Source organism: Gadus macrocephalus, chromosome 5 (assembly GCF_031168955.1).
Source record: "Gadus macrocephalus chromosome 5, ASM3116895v1".
Classification (NCBI taxonomy): domain Eukaryota; kingdom Metazoa; phylum Chordata; class Actinopteri; order Gadiformes; family Gadidae; genus Gadus; species Gadus macrocephalus.
The window spans coordinates 13692085-13716453 of NC_082386.1; the positions used below are offsets into that span (position 1 = coordinate 13692085).

General features: G+C 47.7%; 3 protein-coding genes across 5 annotated transcripts; 1 reads left to right on the plus strand and 2 right to left on the minus strand.

The window, feature by feature from the left end:
• The first annotated feature begins 1056 nt into the window (after positions 1 to 1056).
• orc3 (origin recognition complex, subunit 3) lies at positions 1057 to 9294 on the plus strand. Of its 3 annotated transcripts, none has more exons than XM_060052540.1 (20): positions 1057 to 1243; positions 1920 to 1974; positions 2475 to 2572; positions 2931 to 3075; positions 3292 to 3396; positions 3509 to 3663; positions 3757 to 3884; positions 4007 to 4166; positions 4487 to 4600; positions 4795 to 4931; positions 5427 to 5490; positions 5617 to 5733; positions 6007 to 6086; positions 6920 to 7053; positions 7232 to 7320; positions 7396 to 7493; positions 7730 to 7871; positions 8183 to 8299; positions 8780 to 8859; positions 9140 to 9294. In XM_060052540.1, exons 1-20 carry the CDS (start codon positions 1220 to 1222, stop codon positions 9243 to 9245), a joined length of 2148 nt encoding a protein of 715 aa, XP_059908523.1. In that variant the 5' UTR covers positions 1057 to 1219; the 3' UTR covers positions 9246 to 9294. The 3 variants fall into 3 exon arrangements, with proteins under 3 accessions (XP_059908523.1, XP_059908522.1, XP_059908524.1); XM_060052539.1 differs by lacking the exon at positions 1057 to 1243 and adding an exon at positions 1569 to 1640; XM_060052541.1 differs by lacking the exons at positions 1057 to 1243; positions 4487 to 4600 and adding an exon at positions 1569 to 1640.
• Positions 9295 to 9604: 310 nt separating this feature from the next.
• LOC132458071 (akirin-2-like) lies at positions 9605 to 12052 on the minus strand. The gene is made up of 6 exons (XM_060052552.1): positions 11826 to 12052; positions 11407 to 11577; positions 10901 to 11044; positions 10654 to 10803; positions 10494 to 10565; positions 9605 to 10187 (listed from the first exon to the last, which is right to left on the minus strand). The coding sequence occupies exons 2-6, from the start codon at positions 11567 to 11569 to the stop codon at positions 10177 to 10179; spliced, it is 540 nt and encodes a 179-aa protein (XP_059908535.1). The 5' UTR covers positions 11570 to 11577; positions 11826 to 12052; the 3' UTR covers positions 9605 to 10176.
• A 1253-nt stretch (positions 12053 to 13305) lies between these two features.
• Positions 13306 to 16274, minus strand: LOC132458075 (cannabinoid receptor type 1B-like). The gene is made up of 2 exons (XM_060052555.1): positions 15806 to 16274; positions 13306 to 15173 (listed from the first exon to the last, which is right to left on the minus strand). The coding sequence occupies exon 2, from the start codon at positions 15140 to 15142 to the stop codon at positions 13799 to 13801; it is 1344 nt and encodes a 447-aa protein (XP_059908538.1). The 5' UTR covers positions 15143 to 15173; positions 15806 to 16274; the 3' UTR covers positions 13306 to 13798.
• Positions 16275 to 24369: the final 8095 nt, after the last annotated feature.

Here is a 24369-nt window from a genome sequence, read left to right on the forward strand (position 1 = left end):
TTTCATTTCGAGTAGACCACTTGATTCAAGCAAACATCAGTACCTCATTGGACCACTTATGATTGGGTACTAACACCAGTCCTGAAAAGCTTCTGGACTTGTGTTAACTGGTGGTAACTCGGTGGTCAACAGAACACAAAATAAAGTTGTATGGGTTTGAGATAAGTCAGACACTACAAACATGGCCTCTTTGTATTTCCGACCAAGCCAAGACAGACTGAAGGTTAACCTGATGATTTAGAACCTGTAGATGTGGCCTATGTAACATCCCACCCATTTCCAATATAAATTGAATGCTTACCTTTGTTGAAGAGATGCTTCATGAACCATCTCCAGAGGTCAAGCTCGTTGAGCCTGTGACTCTGAATAAACCATATGTTGAACAATCGCCACTCTCTGACCCATCCCTAGCCCGAAACAATGATACCTCAGAGGATTAAAAACAGTTTTTCATCAAAAACCAGGCCGGCTTCCAGTAAAACTACTTTGAAGATCTTTGTTCACAGGACCATTATGTGACATGCCACAATTACTGGCAAGCATCTGTTTATTTTAGTGAGTTGAAGCATAAGTAATAAATACTGAAAATATGCTTACCATTAGTAACAAAAATATGAACTATATATCTGACGATATTTGTGAACGTTACATGATGAACCAAGTTAAACCTTATGAGATTTCGGCCTGTACTTTAAACTCAGAATCAAGTGAATCTAATCATGCGTAATTAAAATAGCATTTAAGTGTATTGTGTAACACCAATCCGAATTTGAGTTAAAATAAACCAATAAACGTCTCTTCATAGTACACCTGATGACCTGGTCCATGCAGACCCAGGAGTCATGCTAGATCAGTGACGTCACAAAGTTACCATGTAGAAACCAGACGTGATTAAAACACTTCTTGCTAAATATAAATTAGTTTATTTATTTGTTTATCTATTAAGTTTACATTTTCTACAGACAACAACTACTTTGACAACTGTAGTATGATAAATCGAGAAACTTCTAACTTTAAATTAAATAAGTAGGGAATACAGCTTGTTCAGACGCCAAACTGGCGGGAATTTTCGTGTCGGAACCGGAAGTGTTCGTGTCGGTAACCCATCACATGCATGCAGTAAAAGCACAACTGGACAACCAAGTCTCTTAGCAGACATTTCTTCCTCGTAACTAAAGTTTTTATGGATCCCTTTTTGTAACCCGCTGTCTACCTCAAGATGTCTACTTCGTCGGTATCAAAGGTAACTGAGAACAGCGGAGATGTGAACTTAAATCTGCTGTCATGATGACAACATAACGTCATACATCTTAGATGGATGACAATATAACGTCATTCATCTTAGATTGATGACGTTAGCTTTTATAATGGTCCTGCTTCACCTGGACAATGGTGTTTGACTCTGACTCCTCTGTGGTGTTGGACTCCGAGTCCCTTGATGTTTGACTCTGTGGTGTTGGACTCCAAGTCCTCTGGTGTTTGATTCTGCGGTGTTAGACTCTTCTGGTGTTGCTTCATGAACCATCTCCAGAGGTCAAGCTCGTTGAGCCTGTGACTCTGAATAAACCATATGAGTTTTTATGTATCCCTTTTTGTAACCCGCTGTCTACCTCAAGATGTCTACTTCGTCGGTATCAAAGGTAACTGAGAACAGCGGAGATGTGAACTTAAATCTGCTGTCATGATGACAACATAACTTATCTCAAACCAACATGACAACATGACTTATCTCAAACCCATACAACACTCTTCTGGTGTTGGATTCTCTGGTGTTCGACGCCTCTGGTGTTGTACTCTGGTGTCTAACTCCTCTGGTAATTGACTCCCCGGGTGATTGACTCCTCTGGTGTTGGACTCTGGTGTTTGACTCCCCTGAGGTTTGACTGTGGTGTTTGACTCTGTGGGGTTTTCTATTTCAGGGCTGCTTTGTTTTTAAGCCGAGTGCTAAAAAGAGAAGGAAGACTTCTGACATGGGTGAGTAATTTTAGCTTGAGAATGTGACATCAATGTTGTTACTTATTGATTATGTAGTAATGATGTATTGTAATATCATAAAGGACACCTCTCACCCCAACCATGGACTGTTTACCCTTCAACGTGGCACCCGCTCTGGGGCACGCTACCGCAGCCTCCCAGTCAAAACTAAACTGACTATAAACAGCTTCTTCCCCTCAGCTGTCAGACTGCTTACAAAAAATACCCATCCATATCTCATACTGCCTAGTCCCTACTACTTAATCAAAATGTTCTGCACTACCTGCACTTTACTGTATAACTGTTGTAATTAACTTTTGCTGCACAGATACTATACTGTAAGTATATTTATACATGTTGCTCAAACTGATGTTTGCACTCTGGTTAGACCCACCTATATTTCGTTGCATTGTAACCTGTTACTGTGCAATGACAATAAAGTGTATCTAATCTAATCTAATGACTCTTTTTTAATGGTTTGATTCTCTATGTGCATACAGTGGATTATTTCAGCCATGGCTGTGATGGAGGTGAGGACAGCAGCCTGCGATACACACTCTGTAAGAAGCTGTGGGACACTATTAAAGGGGAGACGGAGGTGAGGAAAAGCAGACTGTACTCTGTACTTTAGAGAAAGTGTTATAGAGTAAGATAACAGGTAGCGTTGATGTTAAAAGGAATGATCTGTAAGAAACCATTTTTATGCCATAGAATAGTTTACGCCTTTCAACGTAAGGTCCAGTTATGTCTTTGTCTAGCTCTAAATCTTGTTGGTTACAAATACAGGACTATAATGCAATATACCATCCAATAGTTTACACTGGGAGGAGACTCGCATGTTGACGGAATTGTTGACCCAAACAAAAAAAATCTCTGTTTGACAATTCCTCTTATTTGTACATTCAGCACACAGACTACATTATGAAAATATTTTAATAAAATGTTTATTGCCTAAGAGTTTACAGGATGAGCTCAACAGGCAGATACTAGAGGGCCTGCTGCACTTCATCAAGAGGTGCTGCTCCGGCCCCCGCCATACAGCGGGCCCCTGGGAGGCCCGCATGAGGGCCAGCGAGATCCCCACTGCTGCCCTGGTCCTCGGTACGCAAGGGCCCCAACTGGGCCCTGGTCCTCTGTACTGCAGGGGCCCCCACCGGGCCCCACCGCCATTAAGTGATGAATAAGATGACTCATTTATTATTGAATTGGGCTGAACTCTACATGTTCGACATTAACGTCCCTCCCCTAACTCTTAGGCTCGTATCGCTGCAGCCCAGTAATTGGATCCCTCGTCTGCTTCCTCCCTCTGGGCTCTAGGGGTCAACGTGCCTGACCATGACATGACCTTCCAGAGCTTGTGTGAACTACTGCAGCAGTCCGTCACTCCTCACGTGGCGTGTTTACAGGCCAAAGAGTGTGGCGGTAAGAAATGAAGACGCATTGTATTTGACCGAGTACACATACGTGCTGTGGATCATATACATATAACTACATGTATAATGGATCATAACAGTGTGTCCCACTCGGGTTTCAGCCTTGAAGAGTCTGATGCGGAAGGTTCTGGAGCGGCTGGTTGGCTCTGCTGCAGAGGAGGAGGAGGATGAGGAGGAGGGTGATACCCATCCCCACCCAAAGGGGGCACACTGCACCCTCGCTACGCTCTGTGAGTGGTATGAGACCAAATCCAAGGTGGGTGACCCGGCGGGTTGTGGGTTCGGCTCCCTCACTGGGAGGAGACTCGCGTGTTGACGGATGTGAACCTTGTCTTAAATGACTCTTTAGAAATCCGCCACTCCCGGTAAGAAGCGTTCGTCTGAAGAGGAGCCCGCACGCCCCCCCATCGTTATTATCTTCAAAGACCTGGAGGCCTTCAACCCGAGAGTTCTCCAGGACTTCATCCTGATCTGCAGGTCAGAGCTGCTCCTCTGGATCCCTGGTTTAAATCCCGGGCTCTGTGCCAGAGGGCCTGCTCCTCCGGATCCCTGGTTTGAATCCCGGGCTCTGTGCCTGATGTTTCTTTGTGCTTCTGCAGTCGCTACGTGGAGCAGCTCCCCCTCATCCTGGTGTTTGGCATCGCTACGTCACCTAGCACCATCCAGCAGGTGCTGCCCCACTCGGTGTCCTCCCTGCTCTGCATAGAGCTCTTCCAGTCCCTCTCCTGCACCCAGCATCTGTCCACGGTCATGGACAAGGTAGAGTCCTCTGTCCCGTATGTTAAACCAGTGGACCAGGTAGACTCCTCTGTCCTGTATGGTGCACTAGGTAGACTCATCTGTCCTGTATGGTACACTAGGTAGACTCATCTGTCCTGTATGAGGGACCAGGTAGACTCAGTAGGCCATAAGATACTCAAATATGAGGATCAGATATGAATCGTTTTATTATAAGAAATGCCCATTGTCTCTACATTACCCAGATCCAGCCCCAAAATTTGGACCAAAGAAAAGATAATCCAGTTTGAGTGAACTCATTTGGGTTTTCCATGTCCTGTGTGCTTCTTTATGGTGACCAGTTGATCCTGACCCACCACTTCCCCTTCAAGCCCAACGCTAAAGTCCTGCAGGTGCTGGTCAGCATCTTCCTCTACCATGACTTCTCTGTGAGGAACTTCATCAAGGGCCTGAAGGTAACAGGAGCTCCCATCTCTCCTCTCCCACTGTGCTATGTCTGCAGATCAGTGACGTGTGTGTGTGTGTGTGTGTGTGTGTGTGTGTGTGTGTGTGTGTGTGTGTGTGTGTGTGTGTGTGTGTGTGTGTGTGTGTGTGTGTGTGTGTGTGTGTGTGTGTGTGTGTGTGTGTGTGTGTGTGTGTGTCCCCCTAGCTGGCGCTGCTGGAGCACTACCTCAACCAGCCGCTCAGCGTCCTGTGCTGTGAGAAGAAGGAGGAGGTGGAGCTGAACACCACCCAGCTCAGCCACCGGGGGCTGGAGTCTGTCAGGCAGCTGGCCTCCTTCAGGAGGTACGTCCGGTTCATCTACACCTTTGTCTGCTTGCAGCAGGTCCTTTTTAAGGTCCACTCACAGCAGGTCCTTTAAGGACCTTTGTCTGCTTACAGCAGGTCCTTTAAGGTCCGTGGTCCGCTTACAGCACGTCCTTAAGGACCTGTACCCAGCCTCCGCCGGACTCTTAGGGTTTGAGTTCAGGAAGGATGTTACTGATGATGGGAAGTAGTTTTGTTATCAGACGAGTCACACCATCCTGCTGGTTAAACTCTTCATCTCCCCCAATGGAGTTGAATGGTAGGAAAACAGTGCTTTCCTTCTGTCCAGCCGCCTTATCAAGGAATCATCTAGTGTAAAAATAAGAGGCTATCGCTGCCAGTTAGCATAAGGCTGTTCCATTGACCTGCTAATCTACAACCCCCACCCCAGTAACCCAATAACTCTGCTGAAGCACAGACCATAGTTTTACAACTAGTGATTTAGCAGCTGTTTTTTATCATCTGTTGCTCCAGGTATGTAGAGCAGCAGCAGCCTCAGGAACAGGTGGCTCTGCTGACGAGCGATCAGCACATGAAGGTAAACCTAGTTTATGAAGAAACTGAGGTTGCTTATCCTGTCAAAGGCAGTACCCGTAATGGGGGAGAACACGGTAAACCTGCACAGGGGACTAAATGATTGATTCAAGGGTTTTTCTTCTCTCAGGAAACCTGCAAGAAGCTGCTCAAAGATCTCTACAAGTATCACAAGAACTACTACCCGGTCCTGAGATGTCTCCACGCCCTCACCCGCTCCCTCCCCAGGGTCCCGCTGGGGAAGCAGGTAGGAGTCCAGGGGGTCCATTCCTGTCAAATCTTAGATTTGTTGTTCCGTAATACGAAGCCCCACGATGGTTCGTCCTCCAGGGGGCGCTGCGAGCAGATCACTAATCAGTTGCATCAGCTGTGTTGGTCGGCCACACATATAAAAACATACCTCCCTACCTCCCTACCCCCATACCTTTCCACCCCCAAACCTCCCTACCTCCCTGCCTCCCTACTCATGGGAAAATACTTTGCTGTAATTTACAATAATCCAGGTCTTCTTTCTCTGCAGATCAGGGAGCTTCACATCACGTGTCTGGAGGGGAACGTGTGGGAGAGGGAGGAGTACAGCTCAGCCATGCAGCTCCTGAGGTGAGGCATGAAGCCCTTCTCCACAGGGGTTGATCAAGGGAATGATAAGCAGTTTTGTGATGATAATAATCTTGTGCTATCTATCCAAAAGCTCCTACCTGCCGAAAGCTACTCTTGCATAAGTGAGGCCCCAGCACTGGCTAACCACCACCAGTCAATCATCAAGCGTCGGATAACGTCATGTCATTTAAAGGGGAAGGGCGTCCAGACACGCACTCCACTTATCTTATATTCATTTAAATATTGATTATGTTCTAATTCCAACCATGTCCATTAGATGGGGTCTGTTTTGGCGGTAGGGGGTTTATATTCTTGGCTCTTTTGTAGTGACCACACAAACGTGGAGCGTTGGCAGTGCAGCGCGTGTTCCCGTGGTAACCCACTCGTCTGCCTCCCCCCTCACCCGTCTGCCTCCCCCCTCACCCGTCTGCCTCTCCCCCTCACCCGTCTGCCTCTCCCCCTCACCCGTCTGCCTCTCCCCCTCACCCGTCTGCCTCCCCCCTCACCTGTCTGCCTCCCCCCTCACCCGTCTGCCTCCCCCCTCACCCGTCTGCCTCTCCCCCTCACCCGTCTGCCTCTCCCCCTCACCCGTCTGCCTCCCCCCTCACCCGTCTGCCTCCCCCCTCACCCGTCTGCCTCCCCCCTCACCTGTCTGCCTCCCCCCTCACCCGTCTGCCTCTCCCTCACCCGTCTGCCTCCCCCCTCACCCGTCTGCCTCTCCCTCACCCGTCTGCCTCTCCCTCACCCGTCTGCCTCCCCCCTCACCCGTCTGCCTCCCCCCTCACCCGTCTGCCTCTCCCTCACCCGTCTGCCTCCCTCCCTGTCTCCCCCAGGATGCTGGCTAAGGAGGAGCTGCTGAGGGAGCTGAGGGGCTGCCAGGACATCCTGAAGCTCTGCAGGTCTACGAAGATGAGGGCGCCTCTGGAACGACTTCAGGAACTACTGGATCAGTTTGAGCGTTTGGACGGTAAGTCGCCATTATTTAAGTAAGTTAATGCATATAAAGATTCTATATCCACATCAGGTCGCCAACAATGATTCATTTACTTTCATTTACTATCATTATTTCTTGAATGTATATAAAAAATTAACTTTGATAAAAAATATGTTCGACAATGACAGGTGCTCTTGCTTTGTTTCACCAGAAGCTAAGCCTGAAACGGCGGCCAATGAAGACATGACGTCTCCTGCCAAAAGTATGGAGAAGAAGACGGACCTGTTCCAGCTGCAGAAGGCATGTCTCCTCTTCACCAACCGCTCATCTCCACCAAGAAGAGTCTTCCTCTAAAGAGACTTCTGTTGTCTTTAGACGCTGCTGGAGATGAAGGAAACTCGGAGAACTAAGAAGTTGAGCGGCTTTGAAATTCTGAGGAACGAAGCGCTGGACTTCATCGACGCCCTAGTGAGGTGGATCAGATATATCAGAAACATGTGTGGAGCCTCTCGTGTGCAGGGGTTATTTTCTCTGATGTTCCTATGATTTGGATCTTTGTCCTTTTCGTGCGTTAGAAACAAACAAAGTTGGTGTCTTGCTTGCTTTACTGTGTAGTTGATCAAATTCTCTAAACAAACAGAATAGTTCAAATATAGAAGCGCAGAGCCTACCCTCTAACTAAAGCTCCCTGTGGCTGACCGGCCCCCAGGAGCCACCTGGTGCCCCCGGAGACACAGCCGCTGCACGAGGTCTGCTACTACAGCTCCTCCGCCCTCCTCCGCCGCCATCTCAACGCCACGCCGCGCACCTCCATCCAGACGGCGCTGAGCAGCCCCTACCACTACCTCCAGGTACCCCCCCCCACCACCACCACTACCTCCAGGTACCCCCCCCCCCCCCCCTCCCCAGGAGACCCAGTGTTCAGAGGCACTCTAATGTCCAACCTTCACTTTGGTAAAAGCACCTTTCAAAAGTGCATTTCAGGGGTGATGCATGGGTCTGAAGGCTGCAGGGAGACATCCAGAACACGGCCCATTTAGTTTCCTCTGACCACTAGTATCATCATGGAGAAACCCCACTGTTTCAGTGGAAAGTGTTCTAGTGCTACGGGGCACACATGAGGAGCAGATCTGAGATCTGGTCTCTCTCGATCCCTTATTAGAACGACGCGCTGCTCACGGAGGACGGAGGGGTCTCCAACGCAGCGCCGGACCTGTGCATCGTGCACAAGCTGCACCTGGAGTGTGGAAGACTCATCAACCTCTACGACTGGCTGGAGGTGAGCAGGGGGGGGAACCATGGAGACATTTAGTTTGGTTCTTAATAACGCCCCGACTGACCTGGAAGCCAACAGCTCTTGCATGGAAATATGTCCATGCTCATGGTTGTGGATCTGCATGTTAGCCTAACCCTAACCCTGTAGTTCTTTATCCTAACCCTGTAGTTCTGCATCCTAACCCGTAGATCTGCAGCCGATCCCCGTAGATATGCATCCTAACCCCATTCTAACAGTGGTGTTTGTTCAACACAAACTGTTGAACAAACACTTTGTTGTTTGATATGTCGTCTGTTGACCGCCATCTCCGGTTCCTTGTTCCTCTTTGTTAGCAGTCCAAACCCCCTCACTTCTTATCCTACATGTGCAACACAATATTTGGATTCTGGCTTTAAGTAACAGCTGTTATTTGGTCAAAGGTTGTTTGTTTTCTGATGTCAAAGCTGCATCTGGGATTAGTGAAATCTATGTTGTTTTTCCCAGGCCTATGCAACTGTTGTCTCTGCTGCAGAGGGCAAAGATCCAGAATCAGAAGAATATGGAAAAGTGGATGAACTCAAACAGTATCCTTTCAAACTTATTTCCTGTCCACTTATGTGCATAGCCCCAACCTGTATTCATGTACTGAATAAGTATCGTACCTCTGCTCATTTTGGGTTCAACAACTGTTTGTGATTGGCCTGGTTTAAACCATTTGAACGGTAGTATTATTAGTAGTTCTCAGAACCCGTGCAGCGGCGCAATAACTATTGATTTCATCAAACAAGTGGCTCCATTGTTTTAGTTGGTCACCATGGTGACTTGGCCAGACCTGCCCTGTTTGTTTTCCTAAAGGCTTTGAAGTGCTCGATTCATCCAGGCTGTGTCTGAGCTCCAGTTTCTCGGTTTCATCAAGTCCACGAAGCAGAAGACAGACCATGTGGCACGACTGACCTGGGGAGGCTGCTAACTAATCAACAACTGTCGTATTCAAATAAATTGACAGGATAAAATTGGAATGTTGATTTCTTTATTGTGTATGAAATACGTTTTCCTCATTGCTCATTGTTTTATAGCTTTTATCTAGTAAGCCTACAAATAAACCTATTTTACTAGAGACTTGGCAGAGGGCAGCAGCATACCAGTAAATATTAGAAGACCTTCAAGTCAAGGTCTTGTTTTAGTTGTTTTACTCCTTTTCACACATTAAAGTCTCAAGGTTGGAATAAATGAATACAGCCTTTCATAAATCCATGTCAAACTCAAATGAATCACTCATTGCATATATTTTATATTTCCAAAATAATTGACAAGTCTGAGAACAAAGTGTTAACGCTTTAAAACATTTTATTTGGATTTTGTTGTCCACTAAATACATTGGCTTTAAAGTAATACCAGTAAAACAAATGTCTAAATAAATAAAGTGATGGGGAGAGAAGGGTCAAATTAGTGACTTTGTGCTCAGGTACAAAACAATGAACTGAGGGCAGCAAACTCTTCATCGCACACTCTTCTTCACTGTCCAAAGACTGGCCAGCATACCTCCTGGCTTTTCATATTTACACGCAACCTTCGGAAATCATACGATGAACAATTAAAGTCTGGAATGCCGAGAATCTTTATAAAAGTAAGAATTTTAAAAACACTTACAGCAAGAGAAACATAGGCCACTGGTAGAGATAGGGTCCGTTCATTTACATCAGGAAGCACCTAGCTGCTTACAACAAGAGTGGTAACCACTGACAACGGCATCGTATAAACCTTTGCCCAAAGACTGATTTATGGCACAATAAGAAAGGTTTTTATTTAAACTAGCTAAACTGAATTTCCTCTTCTCTTCAGTCTTTCCTTGCAGCCAGAGGTTTTCAACAAAATATTTTCTTGCAGCGAGAAATTGTCACTCAGGACACATCTGGAAGAGAAGGCAAAATGTGAACAAAGATCTCATTAACCTGGATAAATATAAATGAAAAGGCTTCCATTTGTGTTGTCTATGTATACTATACTATTAAGAAATATTGTGCAGTGAATATTACCCCACTAGTCATATGGCAACATGATAGGTTCAAATCTATTTGAGGGATCATCACATCTATTTGTGGGATCACAAAGTATTTACATGCACTAACACATTCTATGATACAAGATAAACATACTGATCTAATAGTCACTGGTTGTATCAGGAAGCATTTCAGAGAGACACAGAGGATCAACTTACAGCTGGCTGGCTGCTCGCCGAATCGTCGCATTAATTGGTCATGTGTGAACTTCACGAAGGTGTCGTATTGTTCTAAGATAAAAAGAACAGCCCGTTATTAATGTACTTCTCAGGGGAGAATATGCCACCTCATTGTTGTTGATGTTTGGTCTAACCCCACCTGCCAACTTGGAGGTCATGGTCTCCTCGTATTCCTCCCTGACCTTCTCCTCCCGCTCTTTGAGTAGGCGCTCGCAGATCATGCCGACCTGTCGGAGCGTAAATAACGGCTGTTCCCTCCTGGAGGGGGAGACGCTGCCAGAGGAGGACCCTGAAGAGATACAACCGTGATGTAATTACACATTTGAACCGTGTGCTGATCCACCACAACCTCTATAGTTTAAAGTGTCTGATGAACGTTCTCAGACCTGGGAGGCCGGGCGGGGCAGACATGAGAGAGGACGGACACGGGGAGTCCAGAGAGAAGCAGCCTTCCGACTGCTGGTAACAATCCAGATGCTTCCTCTTCTGGAGCCGTTTGTACTCCTGTTTGATGTTATGCAATATTTGCTCTGCAATGAAGTGGAGAGATGAAAAGGGCCATTGGTGAGGAAAACACAAGACGTCTCTCAGAGGCCTCTTCAGTAAGGGAACTCCTCAAATAACACCGCAGCTTTAATTGAAGCTGTGCGTGTCGACTACGCCTAAATATATTTCTCACCACACAACTAGATTACGCTGGTTCGATGCCTGGTTAAAGTGGGGGAGATAGGGAAACAGACAAACTGAGATAGAGAGCGAGACAGCGAGAGAGACAGACAGCCGAGGGAGAGACCGATGGGGAGGAAGATAGGGAGAGAGAGAGAGAGACGAGAAAGAGACTGAGACAGAGATAGGGGGAGAGAGAGAGACAGTGGCTGACGTCCATCCTCACCTGCAGTAAATCTTGACGACGGTTCGTCAAACGGCGAGGGCTCCATGCGAAGGTACTTCATCGGCGACGGGGACACCGGGACGCACCTCCTCCTCTTCGGGGACGCGGGGCTCATCAGGGGGTCGAAGTCCCGGCTCCTCTTCAGGGTGGCGCCGCACGCCATCGGTCAGACTACCGGGGAGAAGACGTTACCGGGACGATCGCGATGGCTCGGGGGTTATGTTTTCGTTATATAACGTTTTAAGTCTAATCGAAATTAAGTTTTTATTGGGATTAGAAGACGGATCGGTAGAAGTTATCTCGGAAGAGAAACACGCTACGGAGGTTAGCAAGTAGCCGAGCCGAAAGAAAACAAAGCTAACTATTGGAGCTAAAGTATCGGACTAATATGTGAAGTCTTCACTTAAACGCTTGCTCACCTTCTGGATGAAATGAGCGCTCTCCAACTCGACCCGCTGGGTGTGGATTCAGACCAAGTTGTCGAGGTAAAGTTAGTCTTTAGACGAGTTTAGTTCCTCTGCCTGGAGGATGTAATGCGGAGCTAGCGGTGGATAGCGAGCTAGCGGTAGATAGAGAGCTAGCACTGAACTCAGGTCGGCTTCTCTTGTTGACGACGACGTGTGGGCGCGAAGGGAGCATGCGCAGTGCGCACGTGCATTGTGGGTATTGTTGTTCAACTATAGTCATAGCCGCCAATGAACTACAAACGATGCCGGGTCGATGAGGCTCTGTGCCCGACTTCACGTCGACTTTCCCCATAGAATAACTTACTACTGATCGTGATGAGAGGTTTATTATCCTTTCTATACTTTATTCCAGAAAATACTAATTTTGAGCCAGGCTTTATGGAGTTCAGTTCATCTCGTGTCCAGACGATGGCCCCAGTGTACAATTGGAAACCAGGAGTTATTATAGTCTTATAATTATCATTATAATTATCATTATCATTATCGTTCAATTAGAAACTGATTGTTCTGGATCGGTCGACAACCGTATGTACGGTTTGTTTTGTTTATAATGTGTAAAACATTTGAAAAAACATGGAAGAAAATCCTTTGGTCTACAAAAGTTTCTGACTTAAAACTGAACATTTATTTTCCATTAATACATTTGAGGATTAGGTTTACGGGTTAGATTTAAGGGTTTGGCTTTAAGGTTTGGGTTCAGGGTTAGGTTTAGGCTTTGGCTTTAGTGTTGGGGTTTGACCTCAGGGTTTAAGTTAAGGGTTTGGCTTTAGGGTTTGGGTTAGGTTTAGGAGTTTGGCTTTAGTTTTACGGTTAGGTTTAAGGGTTTGGCTTAAGGGTTAGGTTTAAGGGTCTGGCTTTAGGGTTTGGTTTAAGTGTTTGGCTTTAGGGTTTGGGTTCAAGGTAACATTTAAGGGTTTGGCTTTAGGGTGATGTTTAAGGGTTTGGCTCGGTTTCAGGGTTAGGTTTAAGGGTTTGGCTTTAGGGTTTAGGCTTTGGGTTCAGGGTTTGGTTTAAGGGTTTGGCTTTGGGGTTTAGGCTTTGGGTTCAGGGTTAGGTTTAAGGGTTTGGTTTAAGGGATTGGGTTTAGGGTTTGGGTTCAGGGTTAGGTTTAGATGTTTAGGTTCAGGGTTTGAATGAGGGTTCCAGCACTGTTCCCCAGATCAGCCTAACAGAGCTGTTATAAAATGTAAAACCTTAAAATGGGTTCAGGTTTAAAAACCATGGGATAGAAGAACACTTTCTACATAATAGTATTTTTCCAAACATTATTCTGAGTACTTGATAGATTAAAGTAAATAGGGAATAATATATATCCATAAAACATCTTTCTATGGTCCTTGGTTCCATTGTCTCCTCAAAGAGAAACAGGAGCAACAATCTGATGGAAACGTCATCAGAGTCAGAACTAGAGGAAAACACAATATACAAAGTATTGCACAATAAAATTGCACCATTTATTTTCTTACAAGAATACCGTCGTACAAAAAAAGCGCAATATAAACAAAACATAAATAGATAAGAACTTTCAGGGCAAGGTGATGAAGAGTTGTTCTTGATATTATCCTCTGAAAGAATCCCAGATTAAACTGCTCTGCAGACGTAAAACACAACTGATTATCACATTATAATTTAATTTCCTTACAAATCCATTTAAATGCTTTTTTCCGATCCAAATTTACAAATGTTTCCTTTTTCAACTTTCTATGACCCACATAATGTCATTTACACGGACTGGGATTCAAATCAAGAAACCAGACATAACAGTTTTCCCTGGCATGATATCAAAGTATTACTACAAAAAAGAAAAGTAAAATGCTAACAAAGACGAAGCTTGTTAAGGGTCTATTGATCCGTTTGGCACGTGTCAGGGTCACAATCATCCTGCATCATCACGTCTCCTCTCTCCCCATGAAGGACCCCCTCCTTCATACAAGCTCTGCCCCCGAAGTCTCCGTCCCCCCCGACAGCGTGACCCGGGCCCCTCTGCTCCTCCTCTCCTGGTTCCCTTCCGGGGGCCCCCCCACAGGGGCCCTCTGGCCACAGCAGCCGCCACCGTCGGAGGAGGGGCGGGGCCTCAGGAGGTGCAGGAATGCGCGGCGCAGGTCTTTGCTGCGCAGGGCGTAGATGACGGGGTTGACGGTGGAGTTGAGCAGACACAGGATGCAGCAGAAGGCGAACGCCGCCTTCAGCGCGTCGCTCACCCTCCAGAAGAGCTCGTAGATCATGATGGCGAGCACGGGCCCCCAGCAGAGCAGCAGCACCACCAGGATCAGGGCCAGGGTCTTGGCCAGGCGCAGGTCCACGCGGGCCTGCTCGGGCCGCCCCGTCTGCACCCTGTTGCCGTCGGCGGCGTACGCCACCACGCTCCGCTGGGCGCCGCGGCTCATCATGCGCAGCGCGTGGCGGTGGGCCTTCCACAGGATGAACACGTAGGCGTAGACGATGAACAGCACCAGGGCGCCCGTCACGCCGATCCACAGCATCAGGTAGCGCCGGTCCATGAGCGGGAAGAGCTCGGAGCAGGCCGAGGCCAGACTCCTGCAGTTCCACCCCAGCAGCGGGAGCAGGGAGAAGGTGGCGGCGCCCGCCCACATGGCGGTGAAGGCGGCCACGGCCCGGGCCCGCGTCACGATGCGCTTGTAGGCGACCGGCCGCTGGACGGAGACGTAGCGGTCGATGGCCGTGAGGAAGAGGCTGCCCACCGACGCCGAGAAGGAGGTGATCACGCCGGCCAGCTTGAAGAGGAAGACGGGGGGCGTGTCCTTCCTGTGCAGCACGTGGAAGTCCAGGAAGCTGTAGACGAAGATGACGCTGCCCAGCAGGTCGGCGGCGGCCAGGCTGCCGATGAAGAGGTAGGAGGGGCGGCGGCGCAGCGTCTGGGTCAGCAGGATGACCCCCAGCACCGCCACGTTCTCCAGCACCGTGAAGCTGCCCAGCGTGAGGGCCAGCACGGCGATGGTCAGCTGCTGGCCGGGCGTCAGGATCATGAAGCACTCCATGTGGTCCGCGGAGCTCCCCCCGCACGGCACGCCGGCCGCGCTCCTCACCGCCGTCCCGTTGGCGGAGGAGAGGAGGTCGGAGAGGCTGGTCTCCGGGAAGGGGCTGGCGAGGCCCAGCTCCTTGGCTCCGCCGGGGAAGCGTGGCTTGTCCGGTACGAAGCCCGCCTTCATGAGGCCGGAGAAAGCGGACGGGTCGTCGTAGACGGCGTCGTTGGAGCCAAGGTACAGCAGACCTGTTGCCATGGTGATGCCCCCCAGGGCCGACATCATGGCTGACTCACAGCGCCCAAAGAAACGGTATCTATGGAGATTATATAGGTTTAAATAGCAACACATGAACATAGACCAATCAATTAAGGAAAAATGTATATACAAATAAAGGGATGGAATAATTAGTTACTGGGTAATATCACTGGAATCACTCCATCAGCCAGCTGACCCACAACAGATGCAGCCCAGACACAATGGTGGGAAAGTGGACAGTTGATGATCGCATCTTGTGGGGGGGAGGTCAAATTAAGTCGCCTATGTGGGTCAGCAAAGCTCGAGACCAGCATGGACGCTTCTTATTAATTTAAGAGGTCATTGAGGATTAGGTTTTTTATTATTATTGAATTAATTGTGTGGCGAGAGCGAGCAAGCGTAAAGTTAGGTCATTGATTTAATAATAATAATTATTTTTATTATATTATCATGCTTACAATGCATAATAATATAATATTAATATTTAAATAAATGTGTTTAAATGCGCATTTAAGCCCATTAAACCGACATAAATAAGTATAAACGAAAGTCAACGCAGCAAAAATATTGCACTAGAGAAACGTCATCCAGAACGTCTCCTTCCTTAATAACAGAAATACTCGCTTTTTACGACTGAAACACAAAATAGAAAACATACAGTTAAGAATGAATAGAAAGCTGTAATCTTACCTTTAATGTTTCAACACAGAAAGCTCGAACCATGATCCAAAATACACTTGACCAAAGACAACAAGAGATACCGAGTCATTCCACGGTAGCGAACGCCGGCTGAAACTTCTCCGCTGAGTGAAGTGCGTCAGACACTGGGGCATCGCCGCTGTTCACAAAGCGCTTCTACACGATCGACCTGCGTTGCTTTGTGCGCTTGGTCACGTGGTTGGAGGTGCTCCAGCCGGCTACACCCTCTTATCATCCACCCAATGCTGTCATCAGCACCCCCTGCTATCATCAGCACCCACTGCATCCCATGCTGTGGCTTCACATCCACTTGAGTGACACAAGGGAAAAAGCTGTCTGAGAAGATAAACGACAAAGTTTAGCCAAAGACGCACAATGCATCAACAACATTTTCTTAATGCAAGTTGTTTCTCATACTGCAATTAACACAATTGTTGTTGTTAATAATTATTCCTTTTCATGAAAATCCAATATTAATCTTATTGTTGTATCAGGCCGACTAATCCCAATGCACTCTGACTCAACCCGGATGATCTTTTTACAGTCACTAAGTACCATTATATGTAAATGAGCATCCTGACACACAATCACTCACGCAGAAGCACAACACACGGTCCATTACTGTTGTATTATTTTTTTGGTATTTCTCTCAATGAAATCCACCCACAGGACAGATTGAATGTCCGGTCTTCAGATGGTCTGGATGCCTGGAGGTCTGAATTCTCCAGAAGGTCTGATGTCTCCTGGAGGTCTGATGTCTCTAGCCTGGAGGACTGATTTCCCCTGGAGGTCTGATGTCTCCACCCTGGAGGGCTGATGTCTCCATCCTGAAAGTAGGACCGTGTGTTTGTTGTTCAGAAAGAGTTTTCTTGTTTCTTACACATAATCCCACCTGCCCACAGTGTCTCTTCGTCCATATAGAAACATAGAATCCGTCATGGCGATGTTTCAGCTGGAGCTGATATTTCAGCTGGAGTTGCACTATTCTCGGTATTGATTTAACCACAGCAGAGTCAAGATGACATCACTTCCTCATTATTACTTTAAAACATAAATCCATGCATTCTACCATTCAGATCACTGCTGAAAGGATTACAGAATTAATTATAATATATGATATTAATATAGGTATATACACATGTATATATTCATATATACATATTATATATATGTATATATATATATATATATATATCTTATCATGTATTATATAGATATTATCATATTATCTTTTCTTTTACAATAGCTGCACAGAGCTGTGCAGGGTGCTGATAAGCACATGTCCGGTCATGGGCGGAATCCCCCATCATGCCCGAGTGGCTCGGGTAGAGAGATGCTTCTCCTCCTCTGAAAGAGCTCCGCTATCGCCACGGGAACACGGTAATCAGGGGGCGGGGGGGCAGGAAGAAGACTTAAGGAGCTAATGGTGCGAGAGAGCAGGGGTCAGAGGAAGTGGAGAGAGAGAGAGAGAGAGAGAGAGAGAGAGAGAGAGAGAGAGAGAGAGAGAGAGAGAGAGAGAGAGAGAGAGAGAGAGAGAGAGAGAGAGAGAGAGAGAGAGAGAGAGAGAGAGAGAGAGAGAGAGAGAGAGAGAGAGAGAGAGAGAGAGAGAGAGAGAGAGAGAGAGAGTGAGTTTGAGAATGTTAGAGAGTGCTGAAGTGATGCAGTGAAAAGGGCAAAAGCTAAAGCAGATGAGTCAAGATTTTGAATAATTTATTAAGAAGATCCATAAGAAGAAACACAACAAAGCCTCGAAACAGATCTAAGTGTTGGTGTAACGTTACTGCTCCGAAGACATCTCCAGTCCTTCCTCTGACCCTCGTCATCCTCTGCTCCGTCCCACCCCTTCTCCCATCAGCCAATCAGGGGACGTGTGGGCCAGCATCAGAAGGTCAGGGGTCACCAGACGTGTCTCTATGATCATCACCAGAATACCAAAACAACCATTTTTAACTTAAACCCAACAGTATAAACCCAGAAGGGACGGAGAGGTTGTGATACCTCTGCCGATGCCCCACCCTTGCTGGCATGACCAACCCGGATTGGCCGAGGGTAGTCGGCCTCCGGTCTCCACGCAAAATGTGTTCTGTTTTAGAACAAGGAACCAAGCCATACATGGTCATGATAACGCTCCTGGCCAAAACGCACACACTCACATGTGCACACCCACGCAAACACACTCATCCGCTGCTGAGGCAGACACTCAGAGTGGCTGCATTGTGATGTAGGTATTTACGCGAAGAACGTCTCCACGTCTTCTCTAGGGTCAGGCTTCGTCAGCTCGTCAGGGTGTTAAACGCCATTGGCCAAAGCACTCAGGCACATCAGATAATCTACAGTCTGCTGTTTGAAAGATCCCTTCCAATAGGCTTTCAAAGAGCTATTTATTATTCATGACACTTCATGTGTGGATTTCTGTTCACATGGTGTGGTATACTTTACTCTACTTCATTACAGCTTTCTGAGGCCGAGGATAATTGATCGGTTTATTGATAAGGGAGTCCTCCTGTCTTCAGCTGTGGTTGTGTATGATGCGGACGCTGCGTTGACACGAAAAAGCCAGCGTTCTGTGGGTAAAATCCCTGGTTTGACACTGGTTTGTCTTATTGTCTCATTTGTTACATTGACCGCTGTACCTTCCCAAGATGGCAGACTCTAGATGATGTATCTCAGGACATAAACAGACAATGCTGAGAGACGTCCACAGAGCTCGGGTGAAATGCAAGCTTTAATCACACAGTATGCGTGTAAGATTCACCCGAGGTCGGAGGACCCCATCAGTCTTGCTCGACTATGTGTCCTTTGGGGGGGTCAAAGTGCACGGCGGCTGGAGTCAGGTCTCCAGAGTTCATTGTTAAGTTGAGACTGATGAATCGCTCTGTCAAGCCAGGACAGCTGTTCTGAGGGTTAGGGTGTGGCTACCATTAAATCAGCAATGTCTGTTTCTGCTCGCTTAGCCTCAATTACAATTGAACATCATGCAATTCGTCAAAGGTTTTTAACAGTGCTCAGTCATGTTGAAATTTGTAGCAAATAATTTTAAGAAGAGTGTGTGTGTATGTGAGTCGTTGTAGAGGAAGGAAGGGGGAGGAAGATAAAAGGGGGGGGGAGAGAGAATAAAAAAGAGAAAGTGAAAGAGAGGTAGAGAGAGTGAGAGAGAGCATGGGAGAGAGGTCTGTGGCATGTGTCTCTTCTGTCTGTGGTTTGTGTCTCTTCTGTCTGTGATGGATGAGCTTTCAGCCAGACCTCACAGGTGCAGGCTGTAATCGTTATCATCTACATGATGGTCTGAATGCACTTTAAATCCTTTTTGCAACGTTTCGCCTTTCATCTGAACCCTGTGATGCTATTGGTCTATTCTTTGATTGGTTTCTAACAGAATAACAATTGTATTATTTGATGGCAGGATTGTAATATCAAAGGATTCCCCGTCCTTAGCAGGGATGTCCACTCTTCCAACGTCCTTAGTAAAGTTTTTAACCGCGATATCATGTCCACTGGACATAGAAACATACAATCATTAATTATTTAACATACTGCGATAATTCAAGATTCAACCCCCTTATCACAGTTGTTGTACTTGTAATAAGTTATTACAGCAGATCAAATACAACGTGAAGAGATATACAGCATATATATACACTGGATTACAGTTATAATACATTGTCCACCCACAAACATGACCATATTGGTCTTGATATCAATGTCATGGTTTTAGAATGCTCCAGCCCTTAGACGCGGTGTTGTGAGTACATGAGGGAGACCTCAGCCCTTAGCCCCCGTGTTGTGAGTACATGAGGGAGACCTCAGCCCTTAGCCCCCGTGTTGTGAGTACATGAGGGAGACCTCAGCCCTTAGCCGCGGTGTTGTGAGTACATGATGGAGACCTCAGCCCTTGTGTTGTGTGAACATGAGACTTCAGCCCTTAGCCCTGGTGTTGTGAGTACATGAGGGAGACCTCAGCCCTTACGCCTCGTTTCCACATACGTACATTCTCGTATGCGATTCAACCGTCTCCGACCGAAAGTCCATTCATTCCTATGTGATTCTCCGTAATGTCCGTTTTTCCTCCGAGACTCCTCCCCTCCGTAAAATTTCTGTCCGGTATGTCCGTAATATACGTTAAAAAAATTGAACTTTCGCCGTCGTTTTACGGAGATACCGTATGAAAGTTTTTATGTTTTTCACAAAACTTGTAGGCTAAGTACCTGGCAGGCCAAACTCCTCGGCGATCTCTTTCCAAGCCTGGTTGGTTTGTTTTTATCTCTGCATATGTCGATCCTCATGTTCCAAAGTACCGGTCTCCTATCCGCTTATCCGGGGTCGGGTCGCGGGGGGAGCAGCTCAAGCAGGGGGCTCCAGACTTCCCTTTCCCGGGCCACATTGACCAACTCTGACGGGGGGATCCCGAGGCGTTCCTAGGCCAGTGTTGAGATATAATCTCTCCACCTAGTCCTGGTTCTTCCCCGAGGTCTCCAGGGAGACGCCAGCCACCCTTCTGAGAAAACTCATCTCGGCCGCTTGTACCCGCGATCTCGTCCTTTCGGTCATCACCCAGCCCTCATGACCATAGGTGAGGATGGGAACGAAGATCGAGAGCTTTGCATGCGACTCAGCTCTCTTTTCGTTACAACGGTGCGGTAAAGCGAACGCAATACCGCCCCCGCTGCTCCGATTCTCCGGCCAATCTCACGCTCCATAGTACCCTCACTCGCGAACAAGACCCCGAGGCACTTGAACTCCTTCATCTTTTGTCCGTAAATAAAGTAATGCCCGTACGTAAAACACTAGCGACTCCTTCCGTAAATTTACGGAAGCACGGATACGAAAAACATACGTATGTGGAAACGAGGCGTTAGCCCTGGTGTTGTGAGTACATGATGGAGACCTCAGCCCTTAGCCCTGGTGTTGTGAGTACATGAGGGAGACCTCAGCCCTTAGCCGCGGTGTTGTGAGTACATGATGGAGACCTCAGCCCTTGTGTTGTGTGAACATGAGACCTCAGCCCTTAGCCCTGGTGTTGTGAGTACATGAGGGAGACCTCAGCCCTTGTGTTGTGTGAACATGAGACCTCTGCCCTTAGCCCTGGTGTTGTGAGTACATGAGGGAGACCTCAGCCCTTAGCCCCCGTGTTGTGAGTACATGAGACTTCAGCCCTTAACCCTGGTGTTGTGAGTACATGAGACTTCAGCCCTTAGCCCTGGTGTTGGGTGAACATGAGACTTTAGCCCTTGGCCCTGGTGTTGGGTGAACATGAGACTTTAGCCCTAGTGTTACGGGAGATTTCAGCCCTATTCCTCTGTATGTATGAAGCCTCATCAGACCACAGGGAGCTCAGCTGGCCCAGAGTCATCATGGGATCGGGGGGTCGTGATTGACATGGAGGGTGTCATGAGGTGTCAGATGGCCTCACGCTGGAAATAACCTTCTCTCAGCACGTCACTCTCTCAGAGACTCACCTGGAAGCTGAAATATAGCTTAAATAGACCAAGAACAACACATACAGAAAGAAAATGAGAGAGAGAGAGAGAGAGAGAGAGAGAGAGAGGGAAAAACAAGCGTGTTCTTAGTTCAGCTGAGGGAGTCATGGCAATCCCAGTATTCCATAAATACGAAGGACAGCGGCCACGCCCACTGTCCCCCCCCCAGGGGAGATCGTCCAATTAACACTTAGGATTCTCCTTCATCTGCTGCTACTGCCAGAGAGCAGTGGGAAGGGGGGGGGGGGGGGGGGGGGGGTTGGAGAGAGAGAGAGAGTCTGGGGTTGCGACTAGAAAAAGATCTATGGACCAGAGATCAAAAGACAGCGACAGAACGAATCAGATAGAGACAGCGAGAAACATTCTGCTGTGCTCAAATATGAGGCAGACATAAACCATACACCACCATGATTCATCCAATAATTATTTTTTGGGTCTGTCTAAATATATTGGCTGCATATGATCCATGTTATATTGTTGGTTATAATGTAATATAGGATAATGTACTCGTTGGTCATTTAATAAGATGCTTAATACAAAGTAATCTATTCAGAGTTCCTTGAACAGACCCTGGCTCAGCCAAGCTGCTTTAGTTTAGCCCTTACAAACATATCGATGTAGTCCATCATTTTTAATGAAATATCTGATCTTAAATTTAGCACATTTGTTGTATAATCCAGCATGACATGGAAATGTCTCAGCTCTCTTTGTTCCCAGAGTGTTACCAATGTCACCATTTGATTTTAGATTTGCCCTCAGAAGCTCCATCTCAGGGCTCTCCCCCATGAGGTCTGGGGGTCCGCCTTCTGATCCAACCCCCCCTCCAACCGCTTCCTCTGGCAGATCTGATGTTGTGGGCCGACAGAAGCCTTTCCCTGCTGAACACAGGGACACGGCCCAGAAGACCTGCTGCCATCTGCACCTCTCACACAAGGAGGGGCAGGAGGGCTTCCATTCAGCAGATCAGGTTCTAGGTTCAAACCCCGTCGTCTGCAGTGCGCCTGGAGGCCCGGTGGATCGAGACCCCCTGCCCCACCCCACGGCTCCTCATTACACCGTCTAGTGAGTGAGCAGGAGAGGCTCTCTGAGTGTTGGTGCTGCTCAGACACAGACCCCGGTGACAAGCGCGTGTCAGCTGTGACGCACAGCGACACATGAGTGACAGGTGAGAGCTGTGACGATGCACAATCGCAGGCCCGCACACAGACACACATGGACTCACGCACATACGCACACACTCACACACACACACACACACACACACACACACACACACACACACACACACGCAGGCCCGTGCATGGACACACACACACACACACACACACACAGGCCCGCGCATGGACATTAATATGGTGGAACATTACTGACAGAGCAGCAGTACTGACAGAGCAGAACCGTTACTCTTATTTGAAGTATGAATATTTGGATTTCTATGACTGCTGACACCCCGATTTCCTGCCTGGGATTGAACCCAGTATGTAATAATAATAATAATAATATATTTAATTTAGAGGCGCCTTTCAAGACACCCAAGGTCACCTTACAGAGCATATAGTCATCATAAATCGTTTAAAAAAACAAGACATTGTGGAAAAAATAAATAAATAAATAAACATAATAAATAAAAAATAAATAAAACAAAAACAAGACAAAACAAAACAAACAAACAATCAAAACAGTGATCAGTTAGACGTTGTGTGCGAGTTTGAACAGGTGAGTTTTGAGTTGTGACTTGAAGGTTGTAATGGTGTCTGACTGTTTTATGTGTGGGGGGAGGGAGTTCCAGAGCCTGGGTGCTGAACAGCTGAATGACCGGGCACCCATTGTAGTGAGTCGTGTTGTGGGGATACATAGTAGTCCAGCAGAGGTTGAGCGGAGGGAGCGGGAGGGAGTGTATTCTTGGAGGAGGTCGCAGAGGTAACTGGGGGCTAGGTTGTGGAGAGCTTTGTAGGTGAGGAGGAGTAGGGTTTTGTATTGGATGCGGTAGTGTACTGGGAGCCAGTGAAGTTGGATGAGGACAGGGGTGATGTGGTCAGATGATTTGGTGCGGGTGATGATCCGGGCGGCTGAGTTCTGAATGATCTGCAGTCTGTTGAAGAGTTTGGTGGGGAGTCCGGTGAGGAGGGCGTTGCAGTAGTCTATGCGTGATGTGACAAATGAGTGAACTAGGATTTCAGTGCTGGATTGGGTCAGTGATGGGCGGAGTCTGGCGATGTTGCGGAGGTGGAAGAATGCAGTCCGGGTGATGTTGTGAATATGGGGTGTGAATGAGAGGGTGTTGTCCAGGATGACGCCGAGGCTCTTGACTTTGGAGGAGAAGGGTACTGGGAATCCATCGATGATTATGAGTGGAGCTGGGGTGTGTTGTGATTTAGTGAGGGTGGATTTGGATCCGATGAGCAGGGCCTCGGTCTTGTTTCCATTGAGTTTCAGGAAGTTCCTGCTCAACCAGCTCCGGATCTCTTCCAGGCACGTGATGAGGGAGGTGGGGGGGATGGCAGCGGTGGGTTTGGTGGAGATGTAGACCTGTGTGTCGTCAGCGTAGCAGTGAAAATGGACCCCATGGTGACGGAGGAGTGTGCCCAGCGGGAGGAGGTAAGTGGTGAACAGGAGAACCTATGTAGGGTGAACCCAGACCCTGTAGGGTGAACCCAGTATGTAGGGTGAACCCAGACCCTGTAGGGTGAACCCAGTATGTAGGGGGAACCCAGACCCTGGCGGGTGAACCCAGTATGTAGGGGGAACCCAGTATGTAGAGTGAACCCAGACCCTGGCGGGTGAACCCAGTATTTAGGGTGAACCCAGTGTGTAGAGTGAACCCAGTGTGTAGGGGGTGAACCCAGTGTGTAGGGGGTGAACCCAGTGTGTAGGGGGTGAACCCAGTGTGTAGGGGGTGAACCCAGTGTGTAGGGGGTGAACCCAGTGTGTAGAGTGAACCCAGTGTGTAGGCGGTGAACCCAGTGTGTAGGGGGTGAACCCAGTGTGTAGAGTGAACCCAGTGTGTAGAGTGAACCCAGTGTGTAGGGGGTGAACCCAGTGTGTAGAGTGAACCCAGTGTGTAGAGTGAACCCAGTG